The sequence below is a fragment of the Anolis carolinensis genome, chromosome 2 (genome assembly GCF_035594765.1).
Source record: "Anolis carolinensis isolate JA03-04 chromosome 2, rAnoCar3.1.pri, whole genome shotgun sequence".
Lineage (NCBI taxonomy): Eukaryota > Metazoa > Chordata > Lepidosauria > Squamata > Dactyloidae > Anolis > Anolis carolinensis.
This window is the reverse complement of record NC_085842.1, coordinates 116,237,831-116,256,249: the sequence shown is the minus strand read 5'-3', so window position 1 is coordinate 116,256,249 and position 18,419 is coordinate 116,237,831. Positions and strand designations below refer to the sequence as shown.

Genomic DNA, 18,419 nt, shown 5'->3' with positions numbered 1-18,419 from the left:
TGTATTAACCCAAGAGCCAGCTTTTATTGCCAGCTATTACTAAACTCCAGATTCTTCAGTCATCAATGGAAAAAAATCCTGTGATTTCATAAGATTTAATTCATCTGTAAATGAACAGAAAAATAAGAGAGAATAATCTATATCATTTCTTTAGATGGAGCCTTTAGTAAGAAATGCAAAATTCTTCCACTGCAGTTCCTTCATTACATTTTATTAAAGATCTTGCAATGATATGTTGGTTTGGAATCAAAGAGCAATCCTCAAACAATAAAAACTGTAAATTAGGGCCTCCCAGTCTTTGTACTTTTCTACCAATTCTTACATTTAATTATATATAGAGAAAGGGGGGTTAATTTGTTTTATTAATTGTTTTCAAACATTACTGAGCTACAGAGATATATAAGATTGGTAGCAAAACTTTTAAAGACAAAGACCCAGTTATGATCAAAGATTTTTTGAAGCCTGAGGCGTGTGCCTATACCATTTCAGTATGGAGAAGGCATTCACACTAGCTGTTGAATCTAATGTAAACCCATATTATATTGCCCCTGAGAGTAATAGGTTATTTAGGGAGTGCAGTTCACACCATGTGGCACTTACAGAGATTTGTTCGCTTCTGCAAGTGGTTAATTCTGCCTAATGGTAGAATCAGATCTATATAGAATAGGATACTGGATTTTATATTGCTTGTAACATTGTAGTATTGACATCATATTACTCCGACATGTAATTACTATCTCAGCATGATGTATTGGTTCAAGGGCAAAAAGGAGGAGCGTATGCTATGTTACAGGGGAGAATAGGCATTAGTTGAAACTATTTGTTTACTCAGGGAATTGTCTCATTCTTGGACCCACTAAGGGATGTGAAACTAGGAACCACTAAAATCTCAAACTAATCCCAAATACTTTGGCGATCCTCAGCCACTGACTCTCCAAACATAGATTTTAAGGCAGCTGTGGCCAATTATGACCCTCGAGATATTGTTGGACTGCAATGTCCATTATTCCTTACTATTGGCTTTGCTGGTTAGAGCTGTTGTGATTGCTATACATCAAGAAATATGAGGGACCACATTTGCTTACTTCTCCTTTAGAGGGGTCACTAGTAGAAAAATATAAGTTAGACTAAGGCAGTTGAAAGAATGGAGGAGCAAGTAGGTGACAGAACCATTGTTTCTCAAGTACTTAATTATGGAGATATGTAGTGGTTTCTGCTAGAACCATGGTTAGAGAGTTCATGCCTGATGAGCGTATGATAAACCAGATATGCCAGGAGAGAGAAACAAATTCACAAGTTGAAGACAATGATGAGTTCTTTATTAACTCAAATATCCAGTTCCATGTGAAACGAAGGTGTAAAACTCAGAAGACAAAGGTGCTGATTTTTGACAATCAAGGACTTGGCTGTCAGTATAGAAGGTTAATGAATGCACATACTCTAGGCCCCCTCTTCCGCGGGAGCAGCAGACTCTGAAATTGATACAGTACACAGTAATAAAGATACAAGTTACACAGAAATAATTAAATAGATACAATTTATTAAAGGGTTAGACAGGTTAAAGTTTGAGGGTACAGCAACTACTAGGTCCATTCCTGATCCTTTTGCTCTTTGGAATTTCATGACTTTGGACCTCCAGAAAAGGTTTTTAATTAAAAGGAAAAATCATATATTTATTTGTAGTCTCTTACTGAACTATAAATCTTTCGGGTTGTGTGTGTATGTGTGTGTGTGTGTGTTACAGTAGCTCAATAACAAGTACTGAAGTGTTGCCTGTTCTGAAAGTGCTGCATAACTAAACCAGGGTAACAGGAAACACCCACTGGTAACATCCTGTAAAGGATGTATGCACACTTATGTTTCCCTTATGCATGCATATGTCCTCATTCAGTGCCATGGAAATTGAAAGTCCCTTCCTCCCTCTGCAGCCCCCTGCATCTAATCTGGACTTATCTAACAGCCTCTGGGCCCCTTCTCCACACAAGGACATTGTGTGTCTTATGAAGAACATGCAGGATCACACATGAAACAATGGCATCAGGACTGAGATCTACTGGCACCCTTCAGAGGTCCCAGCACTGCTATAATAATTTTGCATCTGACTCTGTGGACACAGCCACTTCTGCTCATCCCCATAATATATGTAATGGCCATTAACAGGGCAAATTTAGCAAATTTAAAGAAAGAAGTTGAGAAGCTTCAATGGCTACAAACTAGTAAAGTGAGGTCTTTCACTGATCCAGCTCTGTTGACAAAATAACTTTTGAGTATAAACTTTTGAATAGCACAAAAAATATTTATCTGGAAGCAATTGTTTATCTACTAGACATACTTCTGCCTTCTATTTTACTCAATTCTAGTGGAAGCAGAGGGCATAAACATTTTCAAGCATGAAGCAATCCCATGGGCATCTATTAGAGCCCTTTCTCCCCCCCCCCCCCCCCCGGACCCACCCTCACATGTTTCACTCTTAACCTGGTATAATACCTGTCTATCAACCTTATCTTGATGTTTTTCCTCCCTAGCTAATTTGAAACTGAAAAGCTATGTGTTTCACATGAAAATATTTCCATAGCCTCCAGGAGGAGCATTTCATACCAGGAATAGAGCAAACTGTAATTGGGATACAGCTGAGGGCACCTTAAAATAGCTCAGTATGTAATCCTCAGTGCCATGAATCCATCCTGATGTCTGGAACAGATGGGTGGAACAGTCCCTCTACATGTGGGTCTGTCAAACACACAATGCCATAAATGACCACAGTGCTCTTTGGTGCTCCAATTGGCCCGTGGCATATGAACAACAAAGTGGAGAGCTGTAACTTTGCCAGTTTAACAACCCACCTCCCTTCCTTATTCACCTCACCACCCTCCACAAAAACATCTCGCATCACATTTTACATTCCAAGAGCTTATGGAATGCATTAGTCCTGGATAAAAGTACAAGAAACTCAGATGTATAATCCTGACGTCAACCATCCCTGCAGTTTGGAAGAGAAGCTATAAACAGAAGGATGAAAGGAAGTTATAAAGACCATCTGTTTTAGCTTCCATGGACACATATTAGGCACGCACAGACACAAAAGACAATGGAGGTTACTGGGTTTGTTTCTCTGCCAAAGTGGCCACTCATTGCTGGAGAACAGCAGAAACTACTAGAAAGTAGTGCAGAAAATAAAGAAATTGCTTTTTACTTGAGCGAATGCCTCTCTAGGAATTTCAAGGTCTTCCAGAATGAGTCTATAGTCAACTTTCATTGGAAACTGTTTATGGAATCACATTGGAAGATCTATAGATTCCTAGAGAAGTGTTCTTTCCAGATCTTTCCAGATCCTCCAGCATGATTGAAAGAAGTTGTTTAGATGAAATCTATGAATAATTAAATCTACAAAAGTGAAAAACACAATGGAGGAATGACTATGTGGCTAAAGCACTTTAGCACTTTGGCTGTGACTTCTGATTTTTAAAAAGGCCCTAGACCAGTGGTTCTCAACCTGGGATCCCCATATGTTTTTGGCCTTCAACTCCCAAAAATCCTAACAGCTGGCAAACTGGTTAGGGTTTCTGGGAGGTTGAGAACCACTGCCCTAGACATTAGTGAAAATATATTTTTGAAATGTTGCAGGGGGATGGATGTGACATGTAATAATCAGTAAGAGGGAGGGGAAAAGGCCCAGGTCTCTTTCTGTAAAGGAGACTGAATGCTAACCATTAATTCAAATGCCAACCATCATTTCAAATGCCAACCATCGATTCAAATAGAACAAAAGCAAAAAGAATCGGAAAGTATCTGTAATTCTTATTCTGTAATATTGTTACCTATCTGGAGGCACCATTCATTATGCGTAAGAAGTTCCAGGTCTTTCAATGGGTCTACTTTAAGTAGAAGCAACATTGACATTCAGTACAGTTTGGTTTCATATGTCTAAACTCTTATTGCTCGATAGCTAGTAACTAAAATTGTAAAATGTATTTTTTGGGCCACAAGTTCCAGAATGCCATAACCAACATGGGAGACTGAACAAACTTTGTAATATCAGAGACAGACCTCCCCCAAACCGTGCTGTGAGTTCGGCAATGGGAAATGTGTAGCCAGTTATGGTGATCTCACACAGTTATGTAGCATTAAGACAGTCACTGAAGGGCTAATGCAGATCAGGAAAATGCAATGGCAAACAAATTTTCTTGGTCAGTGTAGTCAAACCCAGGAACAATATTTGATACAAAATATCAGCATATGACTCTAAAACAGTGGCTCTCAATCTGTGGGTCCCCAGATTTTTGGCCTTCAACTCCCAGAAGCCCTAACAGCTGGTAAACTAGCTGGGATTTCTGGGAGTTGTAGATCAAAATACCTGGGGACTCACAGGTTGAGAACCACTGCTCTAAAACTGCCACCTTTGTTTTCTTCTCCTATATACAGTAATTTTAACATCTTTTGTCTGATAAAGAAGCCGGTGGAGCTTCAAAAGCTTGCATGGGATGCTTTGTGCATTTGGGTTGACCAATAAAGGTATTAATTTTGGATTTTACTTTATTTTGCTATGTTGTCAACATAGCTACTTATTCGGGAGTAAAGTTTATTGTGCTCATTTCTTTTGAATTAAAGTGCATGGTACACCAGTCATTAAGGAATCACAAGACATTTGCTTGCTTGCTGCAAACAACAGTCAGGATTCAGCTACCTCCCCATGACAACCTGGGAGATTCATGGGTCAAAGCCAGTCCTTTTCTCTACACTGTGCCTTATAAGGTATATATCTTAGTAGCAGTTGGGTCAGAATTTATAAGATTACAACCTTTTCTTTATCGGCAGCCTTTTCAGAGGGGAAAGCCCATCACTTTTCAGTTCCCCATTTTCCAGAAAGCGCACAGGGTTGGCTCTTAAACTAGGGAAATGCCAGTATGAAATTAGTGACTATTGTGGTTATTTATGGTGGGGATTTTTACTTTGCTCTTCAAACACATTACTAAGGTGCTAGTTTTTAATATGGATATATTGGGCTGCCTCATGGGAAGCAGAGCTTGGGAAAGTATGAGGACTACAGCTTCCTTAATCTCCTTGCTATTGAGTAGTGGGTGCTATAGTCGCAAAAGGTAACATAATCAAGGTCAAGTGAGCCAGACCTTGGTTCATGTAGTCCACACCATTTACTCTGGCCGACAGAAACTTTCCACGGTCTCAGACTGAGTGTGGGCCCATCCAGATAGGGCCCAAAATGCACTAGCTCACACACTTTTATTGGAGGCGTCCAAACAACGCCTCTGCTAAAATTGAATTAATTCAAAACAAAGCAGGAAAATGTTACTTTGACCTGAATTAATTTAATATCTGGTAAGACACATATCTTTTATAAGATCCGGGTCTTTTCAGGTATGGGTCCAGTGTGGATTGGGCCCAGGGACCGTGTCACATGATCCCCGGGACCAATCCACACAGCCCTCTCAAGTTTTTCAGACTCTATGAGACTGAAAACCCCAAAGGGCACCAACCGCCTCACCAAAAACCCCGTAAGAAGCCCATAAAAATGTAAAAAACCTGATCCAGCCACTATTAAAGTACTTCTGTAATCCTCCTAGCACGTAGCAGTGCCAGGAGGTGGGAGGGGGTGAGGAGGAAAATCCTTCCTTACCTTCTGTCTCCTGGTGCTCGGGCTGTGGCGCAGGCTGGAGAGCAGCTGCAATGAATCACTGCAATGAATCACTCTGACCAGGAGGTCGTGAGTTCGAGGCCCGCTCGAAGCCTATGTTTGTCTTGTCTTTGTTCTATGTTAAAAGGCATTGAATGTTTGCCTATATGTGTCATGTGATCTGCCCTGAGTCCCCTTCGGGGTGAGAAGGGCAGAATATAAATGTTGTAAATAAATAAATAAATAAATAAATTTCTATGCACCAAGAAGATTCCAAAGTACTTTAATGGTGGTCGGGTCCTTTGCTTTAATTTTTAAGGGCTTCTTTTGTGGGGCTTCTGCATGTCTGGGGGCCCTCCTGGAAGGTACTGGGAGGGCATTTAGACATCCACCCCCCAGAAAGCACACGTGCATAAGCGGATTTCTTAAACCCACTTTGGCAGGCATTTAAGTGAAGTCTGGAAGTGTCCTGAGTCACTCATGTTGTAGTGATTTATGCAAGACATGTGGTTAAAGGGTCTGTGCCCAGCAAACGTATGCTAAACCAGATTGACCAGTACAGAGAAACAAACACACCAGGTTGAAGACAACCACAGAGGTTTATTGCAATTTGGCCAAGAAGGATGGAAGCACAAGCAATTTGCTTCAAAAGGTACAAGCATAAACATACAGAGAAATGCAAGACATCTTATACAGTTCTCCTGATTGGCGGGAAAAACATCTGGCCAGGATCCATGCTGGGACTGGCTTTCTACATCACAGCCTACAGGCAGGGATTCCCCTAGTGGGAAGGATGGCAGCAGGGGATTGGTCTGTGCAAAGAGCCAATCAGCTGTAGAGATGCCCCCTGGGAGGGCGCCACCCAAGAGGAAACAGTGCAGATATGCTGATAAGTTATTAACTCAAATGTCAATTTCTGTGCAAGACAAAATGTGTAAGACAAAGGTGCTGATCCTGGACAATTAAGGACTTGGCTGTCAGTACAGAAAATTAATGAATGCATTTCTCCTAAGCCCCCTCTTCCAGAGGAGAAGCAGACTCTCAGCCTCAGATTAAGTAGACCAGGGGTCCCCAAACTAAGGCCCGGGGGCCGGATGCGGCCCTCCGAGGTCATTTACCTGACCCCCGCCCTCAGTTTTATAATATAATATATGGTATATACATATAATATTGATAATATTATAATGTAATACAATATAACACTAATAATAATACCATATAATAATAATATTAATTATATATTCTATATTACATATAATATTACTAATAATATTACAGTATAATGGTATAGTTCAATATAGTAATATATAATGCTAATATTGTGCTATGCAAATAATATAATATATTGTATGTACATATAATTTGTAAGCCACTCTGAGTCCCCTTTGGGGTGAGAAGGGTGTGATACAAATGTAGTAAATAAATGCAGTAAATAAATAAATAATAAATAAATACATTTTAGACTTAAGACGAAATCTGAAATGACTTGAAGGCACACAACAACAACAACAACAACAACAACAACAACCCTAATTCACTTGACTATCTCATTGGCCAGAAGCAGGACCACATTTTCCATTGAAATCCTGATAAATGTATGTTGGTTAAAATTGTTTTTATTTTTAAATATTGTATTGTTCTTTCATTGTTCTTGTTGTTTTTGCACTACAAATAAGACATGTGCAGCGTGCGTCGGAATTTGTTTGTATTTTTTTTCCAAATGATAATCTGGCCCCTCAACAGTATGAAGGATTGTGGACCGGCCCTCGGCTTAAAAAGTTTGAGGACCCCTGAAGTAGACAAACATCTTGCACTTATGTTGTTAGAGAGAGGATCATCTATCTACATATCTACACAGTGGGTCTGTTAGTTATTTGGCTTGGAAAATGGCTGTAGAGATATTGGCCAAGTTGATCCTCCCAAGAGATTATGCAAACTGGGTCACGGAGAGGTGGTTGCCTTTAAGTTACATTTCCATACATATATTTAGAAGATAGTTTACAAACTCTGAACAGTAGAGTCTCACTTATCCAAGCTTCACTTATCCAAGGTTCTGTATTATCCAAGGCAGTCTGCTTTTTAGTAGTCATTGTTTTTGTAGTAAATGTTGCAATGTTTTGGTGCTAAATTCGTAAATACAGTAATTACTACATAACATTACTGTGTATTGAACTGCCTTTTCTGCCAATTTCTTGTAAAACATGATGCTTTGGTGCTTAATTTGTAAAATCATAATGTAATTTTATGTTTAATAGGCTTTTTTCTTAATCCCTCCTTATTATCCAAGATTTTTACTTACCCAATATTCTGCCGGCCCATTTATCTTGGATAAGTGAGACTCTACTGTATAAGAAATTGATACAGTACAGAGTTTGGGAAATATACAGATTACAGTACATAGAAATCATCAGATTGATACAATTTATTTAAACGTTTAGAATTGCTAGAGTTTGTAGGGTACAGTTGCTGCTAGGTCTGCTTCTGATCCTCTTAGACTTTGGAATTTTGCAACTCCAGGCCTCCAAAAAAGTTTTTAATAAAAAGGAAAAAATATATATATTTGCTTGTAGTCTCTTAATAAACTATAAATCCTTCCGGGGGGAGCACTGTGGCTGCATAAAAATGTAATCATTTTAACTGATGGTGCCAAAGGTGGAACAAGGAACCCTTTTCATACAAAACATGTGCCCTGCTGCTGAGTTATAGACCTTTCATTAAGGATGGTGAGGGAGAAGAAGAGTGCTTGATCACGCATGTCAGATATCCTCTGTGACTGAAATTATTTCTGTCTTGCCACAAATCTAGTAGAGATACAGTGGCCCCTTGATATTTTCTGGAGTTTGAGTCCAGGATCCCCCATGAATACCAGAAATCATGGGTGCTCAAGTCGCATTAAATACAATGGTATATTATAGTGGTGTCCCCCATATATTATAGCAAAATCAAAGTTTGCTTTTTGGATTATTTAAAACATTTTCAAGTGTGGTTAGTTGACTGCAGTATCTATGGATACAGAGGACTGGTGATAATTTAATTGTTGGTACCACCAACAGTTAAGAACTAACAGCTTAGTTAGTTCTCTTATGACTGGCTAAACCATAGCTGTGTTGACTAACTGGCATCTTAAGTAAACAGTGATATCATTGTTTCCACCTTTGCCTGAGGGCAGTGAAGCATTAAATGGAAAAGAGGGGGTCCACAAAGAATAGCTCACTTCTATGGCTGTGATGTATTTTACTTTCAGTGAATTGCTAGTGTGTCATAAGGAGTTAATGCTAGGTGCTTTACAAGGTGGATTCCAAGGTGCGACTGAGGTGTGGCAGTTTATAACACAGAAACATAAAACCAGAATGGGAGGGGACTGTAAGTGTTGTCTGTTCCCACATCTTGCCCTATAGGAATATATAACTAAAGCACTGCCCCAAAAGTGGGTGTTCAGCCACTACAGTTGTCCCTCCACATTTGCTGTATTGACTTTTGTGGATGTGATTATTCACCAATTTGATTAAAATGGCCTCTCAAGAAATCTCCAAGTCCTTCAGTGTGACTCCATGACCAACTCGCACCAGCCAAACTCAAAAACCTAGAACATCTCTAGGAATGTCTAGGTCCTCAAGTACAGACATTAACCACAGTCAGATGGGAAGACCTAGAAATTCCCAGAGAAGTGTTCTTTCAGGCTATAAAAATAGCCATTTCCTTTTTCCAGGTTTTTCACTTTAATAGAGGCCCAATCCAATCCAATAAGCCTTTATTGGCACATATAATGAGACAATGTAAAATGCAGTGTACATTATACAATAGAAAACTTCATGTTTGTCATACATTCAATTTGCAAACTTCATTTAAAAACCTTGCCACTGTGAGGCAACAGTTAAAATCTTAAGAGTTTAAAAGCATGATTACTTTGTCTGGCTCTGTTTGATGTTCCATAAAATCTAAAAATTTGCAGTAACAAGCTTGGGGCCCTGTGCCCCAAACCCCAGCAAATGTGGAGGGCTGACTGTATTCCAAGACCTCCAAAGAAGGAGAGCCCACCACTCTCTAAGGCGGTCTGTTTCACTGTTCTTCCTAATGCTTCAGGTACACACATAGTTTGGTAGAAATAATAAACAGAGTCAAAGTTGCCCTGCTGCTGTATGTCTCTGTGTGAAGCCTGTATGTGGGCTACACGTCGGTATTTATAATGCTGTAATTCCTGAGTTCCCGTAGCAATCTATCCTTTATTGAGGAAAGGTAAAATGGAACTCTCTGCATGAATAAACAATTGCTTGCTCATTCACACTCAGATTTCGTTTTTTCAGCCCCTCCTCTCTGACAGTGACTACTGTGCTTATTGTTCAGTCTGCCTGTATTTGTACAGTGGCATGGCAACCAGCAAATCCAGAAGCCAGTTCCTGTCAACGCTGAATGGGCCTTTTTTTCTCAACTACTTCTTCGTGACAAACTGTGTTGTCAGCAACAGGAAGTGATGTTTTTGCCTTCCTCACAAAAGGGAAACTCCTAGTGGTTTCCATGGGAATATAGGCGACTGTGTAATTACAGACTTATATAATCTTAAAGTTATACACACACATACACACACACACACACACACAAACATACATGCGGGAAAACAGGAACAGAATAAAAACTTTAACTCAAAGAGGCTTTTGAACACCCTGATCAAAAAGTATGTTCAGTAAAGAGCAGGCTGGGATATCAACATTGTAAATTTAGATAAAAACAGTGTTCAGGCATAGTAGGAGTGGGTATATCTTAGCTCTCCAGTTGGGGGTGACAACGGTCACATCAGCATTAGCACTGCTGGCCGGGGTTGATGGAAGTTGCACTCCAACAATAATTGGAGTGTATGGCAAGATCAATCCAAGCAGATCAGTTCATGCAATTAGCCCTCATGTCCACAGAGTTTGTATTCAGAGATTTCACTATCTGGGGCTTGACAAATTTTAATCTAAAAAGCAAATCTTGATTTTACTATTTGATATAATGGATACCATTTTACAACACTATTGTATCTAAAAGGACTTGAGCTTCCAGTGATTTTGTTGAACCAAATCCCAGCAGATAGCAAGGGCCCACTGTAGTTGTGTGTATGTTAAAGAGAAAGACTAATTGTATACTATTTTTCTAGCAGAGAGATTTTAAATCCCTTTTTTGTTGTTTATTCGATCGCTTCCGACATTTCGTGACCTTATGGACCAGCCCACGCCAGAGCTCCCTGTTGGCCAACACCACCTACAGCTCCTCCAAGATCAAGCCAGTCCCTTCAAGGATACCATCCATCCATCTTGCCCTTGGTCGGCCCCTCTTCTTTTTTCCTTCAATTTTCCCCAACATCATTCTCTTCTTTAAGCTTTCCTGTCTTCTCATGATATGGCCAAAGTACTTCATCTTTGCTTCTAAAAACCTTCCCTCCAGTGAGCAGCCAGGCATTATTTCCCAGAGTATGGACTGATTTGATCTTCCAAGGAACTCTCAGAATTTTCCTCCAACACCAAAGTTCAAAAGCGTCTATCTTCCTTCGCTCAGCCTTCCTTATGGTCCAGCTCTCGCATCCATATGTTACTACGGGGAATACCATTGCTTTAACTATGCAGACCTTCATTGCTAGTGTGATGTCTCTACTCTTCTCTGTTTTATCGAAGTTGGTTATTGCTTTCCTTCCAAGAAATAAATGTCTTCTGATTTCCTGGGTGCAGTCTGCGCTTGGAGCCCCTATAGCCATGGAAAAAGAACTCTGCTCAAAATAACCTTGGCTTCCTCCCCTATAATAAATCACTCTACACAAATAACTGTAACCTCTTCAAAAATAACTCTCCGGCCTTGTGCTTCAAACAGAACAAGTTGCAACCAGCTGGAATAGCTTTGCTTGGGAATATCGACTGTGCCTCAAGCTGCTCATTTGGGCTCTTTTTGTGAGGCACCTGCTTAGATCACTGCCAGATTATGCGTTCTAGTCTCCTGTGGAATATGTGTAAGTTTTTGCAACCTATAAGTGGACTGGAATTCTTTGAAGATGCAATTAAACTGGTGGTGTGATCTTTTTTTTTTTTTTTTTTTTAAACCCCAGATAGGATTGGAGCTGCCAAAACTGTATTTTTCCACTGTGTGAGCTTTGGTCTACAACTTCTTGCACTACATACTTACAAGCAAAAATATGTGTTACATAAGAAGCATGGGGGAAAGGGTACAGCTGGAAAGGAAAATACTGTGAACAAATATACCCCACAGTTGACTTTTTCTATTTCCTGCCTAATTTATTTATTTTCCACTTTTGAAACTGATTTCCCATAGATGGTTATCTTAAAAGAAACATATATCAACAAAATTCAATCCTAAAAACAAGCAAAGCATTCAAATACATAACTGCATGAAAAATAAGCAAATCACATAAAAACACTGATAGGGAAGTTCATCCAGGGGCAAATCGGCATAGAAAAGTAGAGTCTAAATAGTGGGGCTATTCTAGCCGGGGGTAGCCATTGGATTTAGGCCAAAGCCCAACAATCTAAAGAAAGGACATTAGCAAATCTAGATATGATAACAGGATATAGAAAAGTTAACCTGTTAATATTATGTCCAAATGATCTGGTATATACACTAAATGTTAGGGACTTTTATTTTGTTCTATACTGTTTCTTGGTTTTTGATATACAGTGGGTTGCCATGTACTATGAAAATCAGAATATTTGGAAATGTTTATGCACAAAGCATTTTAACTGCAGACACAATTTCCACAAGAAATCACATTTACCCACACTAAGATATTTCAACAATCCTTTCCCCACATATCTACGTAAAAAGATTCCCTACATATACCTGTAAAAAGTTTTAGCGAGTGTTCACACATCATTTCAGACTGAGTTTTTGAGTTAATGATGAGTAATTTTCAGATGTTCTCTTACTTCTGTCTATGTGTGCCATCTACGATGACTTGCAAAGGCAGAAGAAAGGAGGATTTGAGGAACCTAAGTTTGAAGTCATAGAGCTAAAATGGCTGGCTATTTTTTTAAAAGGTTATTGTCATGTAACATTTACCAGAGATCTTGGGTGGATCACAGATATACTCTCATGGTAAGGTCACTCACCTAATGATTAACATTTGTTTCATGTCAAGTGCTAGATTGGTTAAATTCTCTGACTGATCTTAGCAAAGTGATTATTGTTTAACTCAGTTGTCGGTCTGTTAAATGGAAATAATCTAAAAACATTCTGATACAGATAAAGATTAATAGATAATATTATCATGGGCATATTGGCTACAATCATATGCAGCTGTGCAAATATCATTACCATATATAAAAAACCCAAGTGTTACTAAAGTACCTCAGTCTAGTGATATCAGTCAGATTCCAGGATGGGTCCACATTATATTATCAAGTGTATAGAATCATATGCACCAAAGTAGCTCAGTGACATGGTTCAAATACTTAAAAATGTTCTTGGGGAATTATTAATATCAGCTACAAATATCTTCTGTAACTTTAAGACAAATCGCCATCACTTGCCATCTCATTGATGAAATGGAAGTAACAGAACTGACTTACCTGATGTAATGAGGGGCATGTTCAGCCAGACTTTCACTTTTGGTCTTTCTTGATTTGTACCTTCTGCAGTCCCCCATGATCCCAAAAGATAGAAAAAGAATATGTTGCAACCATTACCTATTTGTGGATAGCACCACTGTTGGGGACAGATATCATCGGGGAAGGGGTAACATTTGGTAGAAAATTACAATAACCCCTAATGCAAGTATAGGCCTAGACAGTTGCTTTGCTTTCTAAAGAGTGGCCAGGTTAAATACACTTATTCCCACCATTACTTGGGAAAACTCATTTTGGATGACATGTCCCAGAACTCCCCAGCCAGTAAGAACTATGCAGCAGAAGTGAGGAGTTTCTGGTAGCTAGTCCAAAAATAAAACATTTCCAAATTTAGGTTTCCAAGATCCAGCTTGCATCTGTTTCCTTCTCCTTCTCCCGCTTCCATTTAATTAGAACTAGAGCTTTAGGCTGGGAAATAGAGAATAAAGTGATATGGTTTTGCAGTGCCCTATGAAATCCATCACTTAGCCGGATAGGTGGACTTGCTTGATTACAAGGTCATATTCACCCTTCTCCAATGACTAAGATTTTAGCTAAATTACAAGCTTGTCTTCACATAGTTAAAATCTACAAGGCTCTAACAGAAGACAATGCAAGCTTCTTTCTACCATATAAAGAATTCTTATGCTCTCATACAATAACATTTATTTAGCAGAGGTGTTAAGAAACAAAGGGCTATGTGCCCTTTGCTGCATTCAACAATCCTCCATCTTTCTTTCATTTATTTGTGTCTTTCTCAAATGTATTCTGATCTCATAATGTAGACCACTCTTTCTGTAGACGTATTAGATCCAGAGTAAGGACCTGCATTCCCCACTGTTTCCCCACTCAGATGTTTCAACGAATATTCAACTTGCTTTTTGTTGCAAATGTTGCTGAACATACTGAAGCAGAGGGGGTTTTACCTCCTCACTGCCATAGCTATTTGCACAAGTATTTGGAAGAGGAGGAATTATGTTTCTGCACCACCCTGGGATTGTTTTAGGTATAAGGTATCTAACTTATCATTGGATTAGGTAAGGTAAAGGATTTTCCCTTACATTAAGTCTAGTCGTGTCTGACTCTGGGGGTTGGTACTCATCTCCATTTCTAAGCCGAAGAGCCAGCATTGCCTGTAGACACCTCCAAAGTCATGTGGCCGGCATGACTGCATGGAGCGCCAGTTTCACTTATCCATGCTCTAAAAAATGCCCCCTCCCAGAAGTGTTTGTGGGCCTTTCTACGTCCTCCAGTTCCATTCTATGATATGCTTCCAGACTAAGTACAGTCAAAATATAGGGTTTATATTTATCCATGGTTTTAAGTATTCACAGGGGGTAGTATTATATAAATATGCAGATTCTAATTAGAACCACAGATATAGAATGTACCAGATACTATATATGAGATGCCTGCTTTTTCAGTGTGTGGTTGCAATTTCTCAGGAGAAAAAAAGTGTGGGAGAGAAACATTACAAGGAATGAATTATTTTTCTTCAATAGAAATGTCATAATTTATTCAGTTTGTATAAAAAGCCATAATCATAACAAAACTCATATCTTCTCTTTTAGAAGAAGAAATATATTATTTCACATCATAAATAAAATCTGCAAACATACAACCGTTGGCAACCAAAAGACACAAATGCTTTGTTGTGCTTTCAATGTCAGTGCTTCAGAAACAGTTTAAGATGTATTTACAGGTGTACAGTACCCAAAAAATACTGAGGTATATTTGTTTCTTTAAAAGAAAATGAAACTTCAGACTTGAAAAGGCAGAACACACAATGGAAACTACACTGTTTAAAAAATAAATAAATACCAACACTTCCTTGCACACAGGGACAGGGTCACTATTACTGTAGCCTAGCACACCCAGGCATTGAGAATACTGTCGGATTTGCTACTGAAACAGACTGACAGACAGAAAACTGTTAACGAGGAATATTTCAGGAGTAGAAAGCATTGTCCTGCGAGCTTTGTCTCCTTTGTAGGCATTCATACATTGGTCAAGAACACTGTGTCCCTCCAGCAGGATCATCTAGCAGAAAGAAGCTCGCTTTCTGGAGTCAGATAGGCTGACTTGTGCTGGTAATTCTATATTGCTCTGTAGCTGCAGTGAGAGGAACCTCCTGCAAGCTAATCCACCTGCTCCCACAGCTATTGCACATCTCAGGTAACAGCAAGAGGGTCAAGTCTTTGTGCAGCAAACCAGCCTGCACCTGCCCTTTCAGCAGCTGGGAGAGGTGGTGATAGGACTCTGAAGGTAGCTTAGTGCACTGGTGGAAGTGTGGACAGGGATGGAGACTGGGAAATTGAAGACAGTTGTAGTGCCTCTGTCCAAGGCAGACATGGCAGGGCTTCCTGCCTCTGCAGAGCAATTCGGAGCCAGGACTTGGGACTCAAACTGCAGTAACTGCCCCATGAAGCTGAAGTTGGGAGAGATGATGCTTCTCCTCTGCTTCACAAACTCAAAGGCTTCATCCAGCTTGACACGATTGGTCCTCATAAGGTAAGCAAGACAGATGGTTGCGGAGCGGGAAATGCCAGCTTGGCAGTGAACGAACACTCGCCCACCGTCGTTTTTAACAGAGTCTGAAACCAATGAGTTAAAAATCACCGTTAGCAAGCACTTTCTTTTAGAGCTTTTTTAAAAAACTGCATTTCATTTAGTACGCAAAAGAAGGATTATTTCCTAACTGTATGAGGTAGCAAGCCACTTGGCTGGAAGCAGAAACTGATGCAAAATAGGATACAGATAGTTCATTTCTCATTGAAGATTATGGCCTCTGCTCTTCCTAGCTATCAATATGCACTGAAAAATTAGCATTTCAGAAAATTCTATCAGGATAATAGCCAGTGCCTATTACACTCAAACAAATTGGGATTTAATGTCCCTCTTTATAAATGCTGTCATCTGAGGGAGGCATAAACTCCAACATGGCTTATTTCACATGCTGCTGTTCTGAAACCTCTTCAGCTCCGCTATAAGGGTGTCTGGAGCTGTCTATTACAAGGCTGTGCTACCAGTTTGTTAACTTCCAATATGTATGCTGCAGGGAGAGAGAAATGTCATTTACCTATGAAATCGATGGCTTCATTAAACCAGCAGCTGATGTCGGCTTTGTGGCTGTCCTCCACGGGGATGCTTTTGTACTGATAATGCCCTTCAAAATGGTTCGGGCAGTTGGCTGAAACGTTGATCAAGGCTGTGATCCCCAAAGCATCCAGCATGTCTTTCCTGGATGCATGATAGGCACTGCCTAAATACAAGAAAGGCAGGATTTCCACAGGACCACCCTAAAATAGAAGAGGGAAGAATACGATCCGTTAGTCCTCTCTGGTGAAAGATAGCTTCACCTCTACACCATCTCTGCACAACTGCTCCCTTTTGAAATTGATAATTCATTGTGTTTTAAATATTATTCATGACGGTTCTTTCCGTCTGTGTCCCAGTTTCAGGGCAGGGGGAGAGGGAGTGGGGGGAGAAGGGAAACATCAATGGACTCCTGGCTTGTTTTCCAACTGACCTGATCGTACAGAGGGGTCCCGCAGGAGCTGCAGTTTGAATCCGCGCTGCCGGGCGCGTTGCTGGAGCTGAGTGGCAGCGTCAGACCCTTGGGAGCCGAGGGCTTTGTGCACAGTTCGGGGCAGAGGGAGGAGAAGGCATCATATCCGCCTGCAGAAGGGGAGAGAGGGAGAAAAGGACGGTTATTATTTTCAGTGGACGAGGGGTTGTTTTGAGAAGGGAGAAAACTCCACCACAAACTAGCCACGAAGAGCGCATTCCCACTCTAATAACTGGTCCCTTTCTGGGCGGCACTTGTTTCCCTCAAGTAAAGATTATTTTCTTTAACATTCTTGCCTAACTTTTGTTCCTCCTGGCTAAATCTCTAGCCAGCTTTTCCCTTTGGGTGGTACTCATTTCCCCTTAGTAAAGATGGTGAATATTCTTGCCTAATGTGTTGTCAAAGGCTTTCATGGCCAGAATCACTGGGTTGCTGTGAGTTTTCCAGGCTATATGGCCATGTTCCAAAAACATTCTTGATGAGCTAAATCCTTAACCAGCTGATCCCTTTGGGTGGTACAAATTCCCCTCAAGGAAAGACTGTTTCCTTTAATATTTGTGCCTCACTTTTGTTTCTCCTGGGCTAAATCTCTAGCCAGCTGATCCCTTTGGGTGGCACAATTTTTCCCCAAGTAGAGACTGTTCTCTTTATTGCCTCATCACACAAGAGCACGAATCCACTTTCAATCCGCTTTCTGCCTCCTGCAGAATTCTGGGGTTTGTAGTCTGGTGAGGCCCAGGACCTGTCTGGCTGAGCTGTTTAACACCCCCCCCCCCTTAAAGTGGATTTAATGCGGACCCAAACTTTAGTCTGATGAGGTCCAATATTCGTGCTTAAGTTTTGTTCCTCTGGAGGCAAATCTCTAGCCAGTTGATCCCTTTGGGTGGCCTAACTTTTGTTCCTCCTGGGCTAAATCCCCAAGGGAGGGCTGCTTCCTCCCCCCTCCGAGCCCTATCCCCTCCTCCCGTGCTCACCCTTGAGGAAGGCGAGGCGGGCCTGGCGGGCCTCCCTGGCGAGGGCGTGGAGGGCGAGGAGGAGGGTGCTGTCCCGCTTGGGCGCCTCCAGGTCGGCGCTGCGCTCGTCGAGGAGCACCACGGCGCGGTAGCGTCCCTGCCGGAGCCGGGCGCGGGCCTCCTCGTTGGGCAGGAGGTGCTCCAGGCCCACGGCGCCCTTGGCCCGGCGGCGAACGATGGAGCTGAGCCGCACGTTGCAGGAGCCCACCACGTGCGAGGCGTTGAAGGCCAGGAAGGAGCGGCAGTCCAGCACCAGCGCCGCCCCGCTCTCCAGCAGCCCGCGGAGCGTCTCGCAGTCCAGGGCGCACACCTGCATGTTGACCATCGCCAGCGCCGAAAGAACACCGTTACCAGGAAGAAGAGGCAGCAGCAGGGGTCCCAGGCAGTGCCCGCCCTCTCTTTCTCCCTCTCTCTCCTTCTTGCTTTCTCGGTCGGCGGCTAGTCCTGGGTCTCGATGAGCTCAGTTCAGTCTTTTCCTCGCAGCCTCAGTTGTGGCCCAAGGCTTAAGTTTGCGTTGAGCTGCTGCAGTTTCCTTGCTGCTCCGGAGCGCGAGGAGCTCCGCTTTTATACTCTCCGAGCGCGCAGCCTCGGATTTGTCCCCGCCCCGTCCTCCCGCCCTCTTC

The 18,419-nt window shown here is 41.3% G+C and overlaps 1 protein-coding gene across 1 annotated transcript; it reads right to left on the bottom strand.

Moving 5' to 3' along the window:
* Nucleotides 1–14,700: 14,700 nt before the first annotated feature.
* Nucleotides 14,701–18,352, bottom strand: dusp1 (dual specificity phosphatase 1). The gene is made up of 4 exons (XM_003217341.4): nucleotides 17,758–18,352; nucleotides 16,745–16,893; nucleotides 16,295–16,514; nucleotides 14,701–15,809 (listed from the first exon to the last, which is right to left on the bottom strand). The coding sequence occupies exons 1-4, from the start codon at nucleotides 18,119–18,121 to the stop codon at nucleotides 15,445–15,447; spliced, it is 1,098 nt and encodes a 365-aa protein (XP_003217389.1). The 5' UTR covers nucleotides 18,122–18,352; the 3' UTR covers nucleotides 14,701–15,444.
* Nucleotides 18,353–18,419: the final 67 nt, after the last annotated feature.

What these genes read in the sequence shown, in the direction of transcription:
- dusp1 (XM_003217341.4), bottom strand. Translation starts at nt 18,121, where the DNA reads ATGGTCAACATGCAGGTGTGCGCCCTGGACTGCGAGACGCTCCGCGGG. An exon ending in CCGCCTCGCCTTCCTCAAGG is followed by an intron (nt 16,894 to 17,757) that starts GTGAGCACGGGA and finishes CCCCTTCTGCAG; the next exon opens with GCGGATATGATGCCTTCTCC. An exon ending in GGACCCCTCTGTACGATCAG is followed by an intron (nt 16,515 to 16,744) that starts GTCAGTTGGAAA and finishes CTTCTATTTTAG; the next exon opens with GGTGGTCCTGTGGAAATCCT.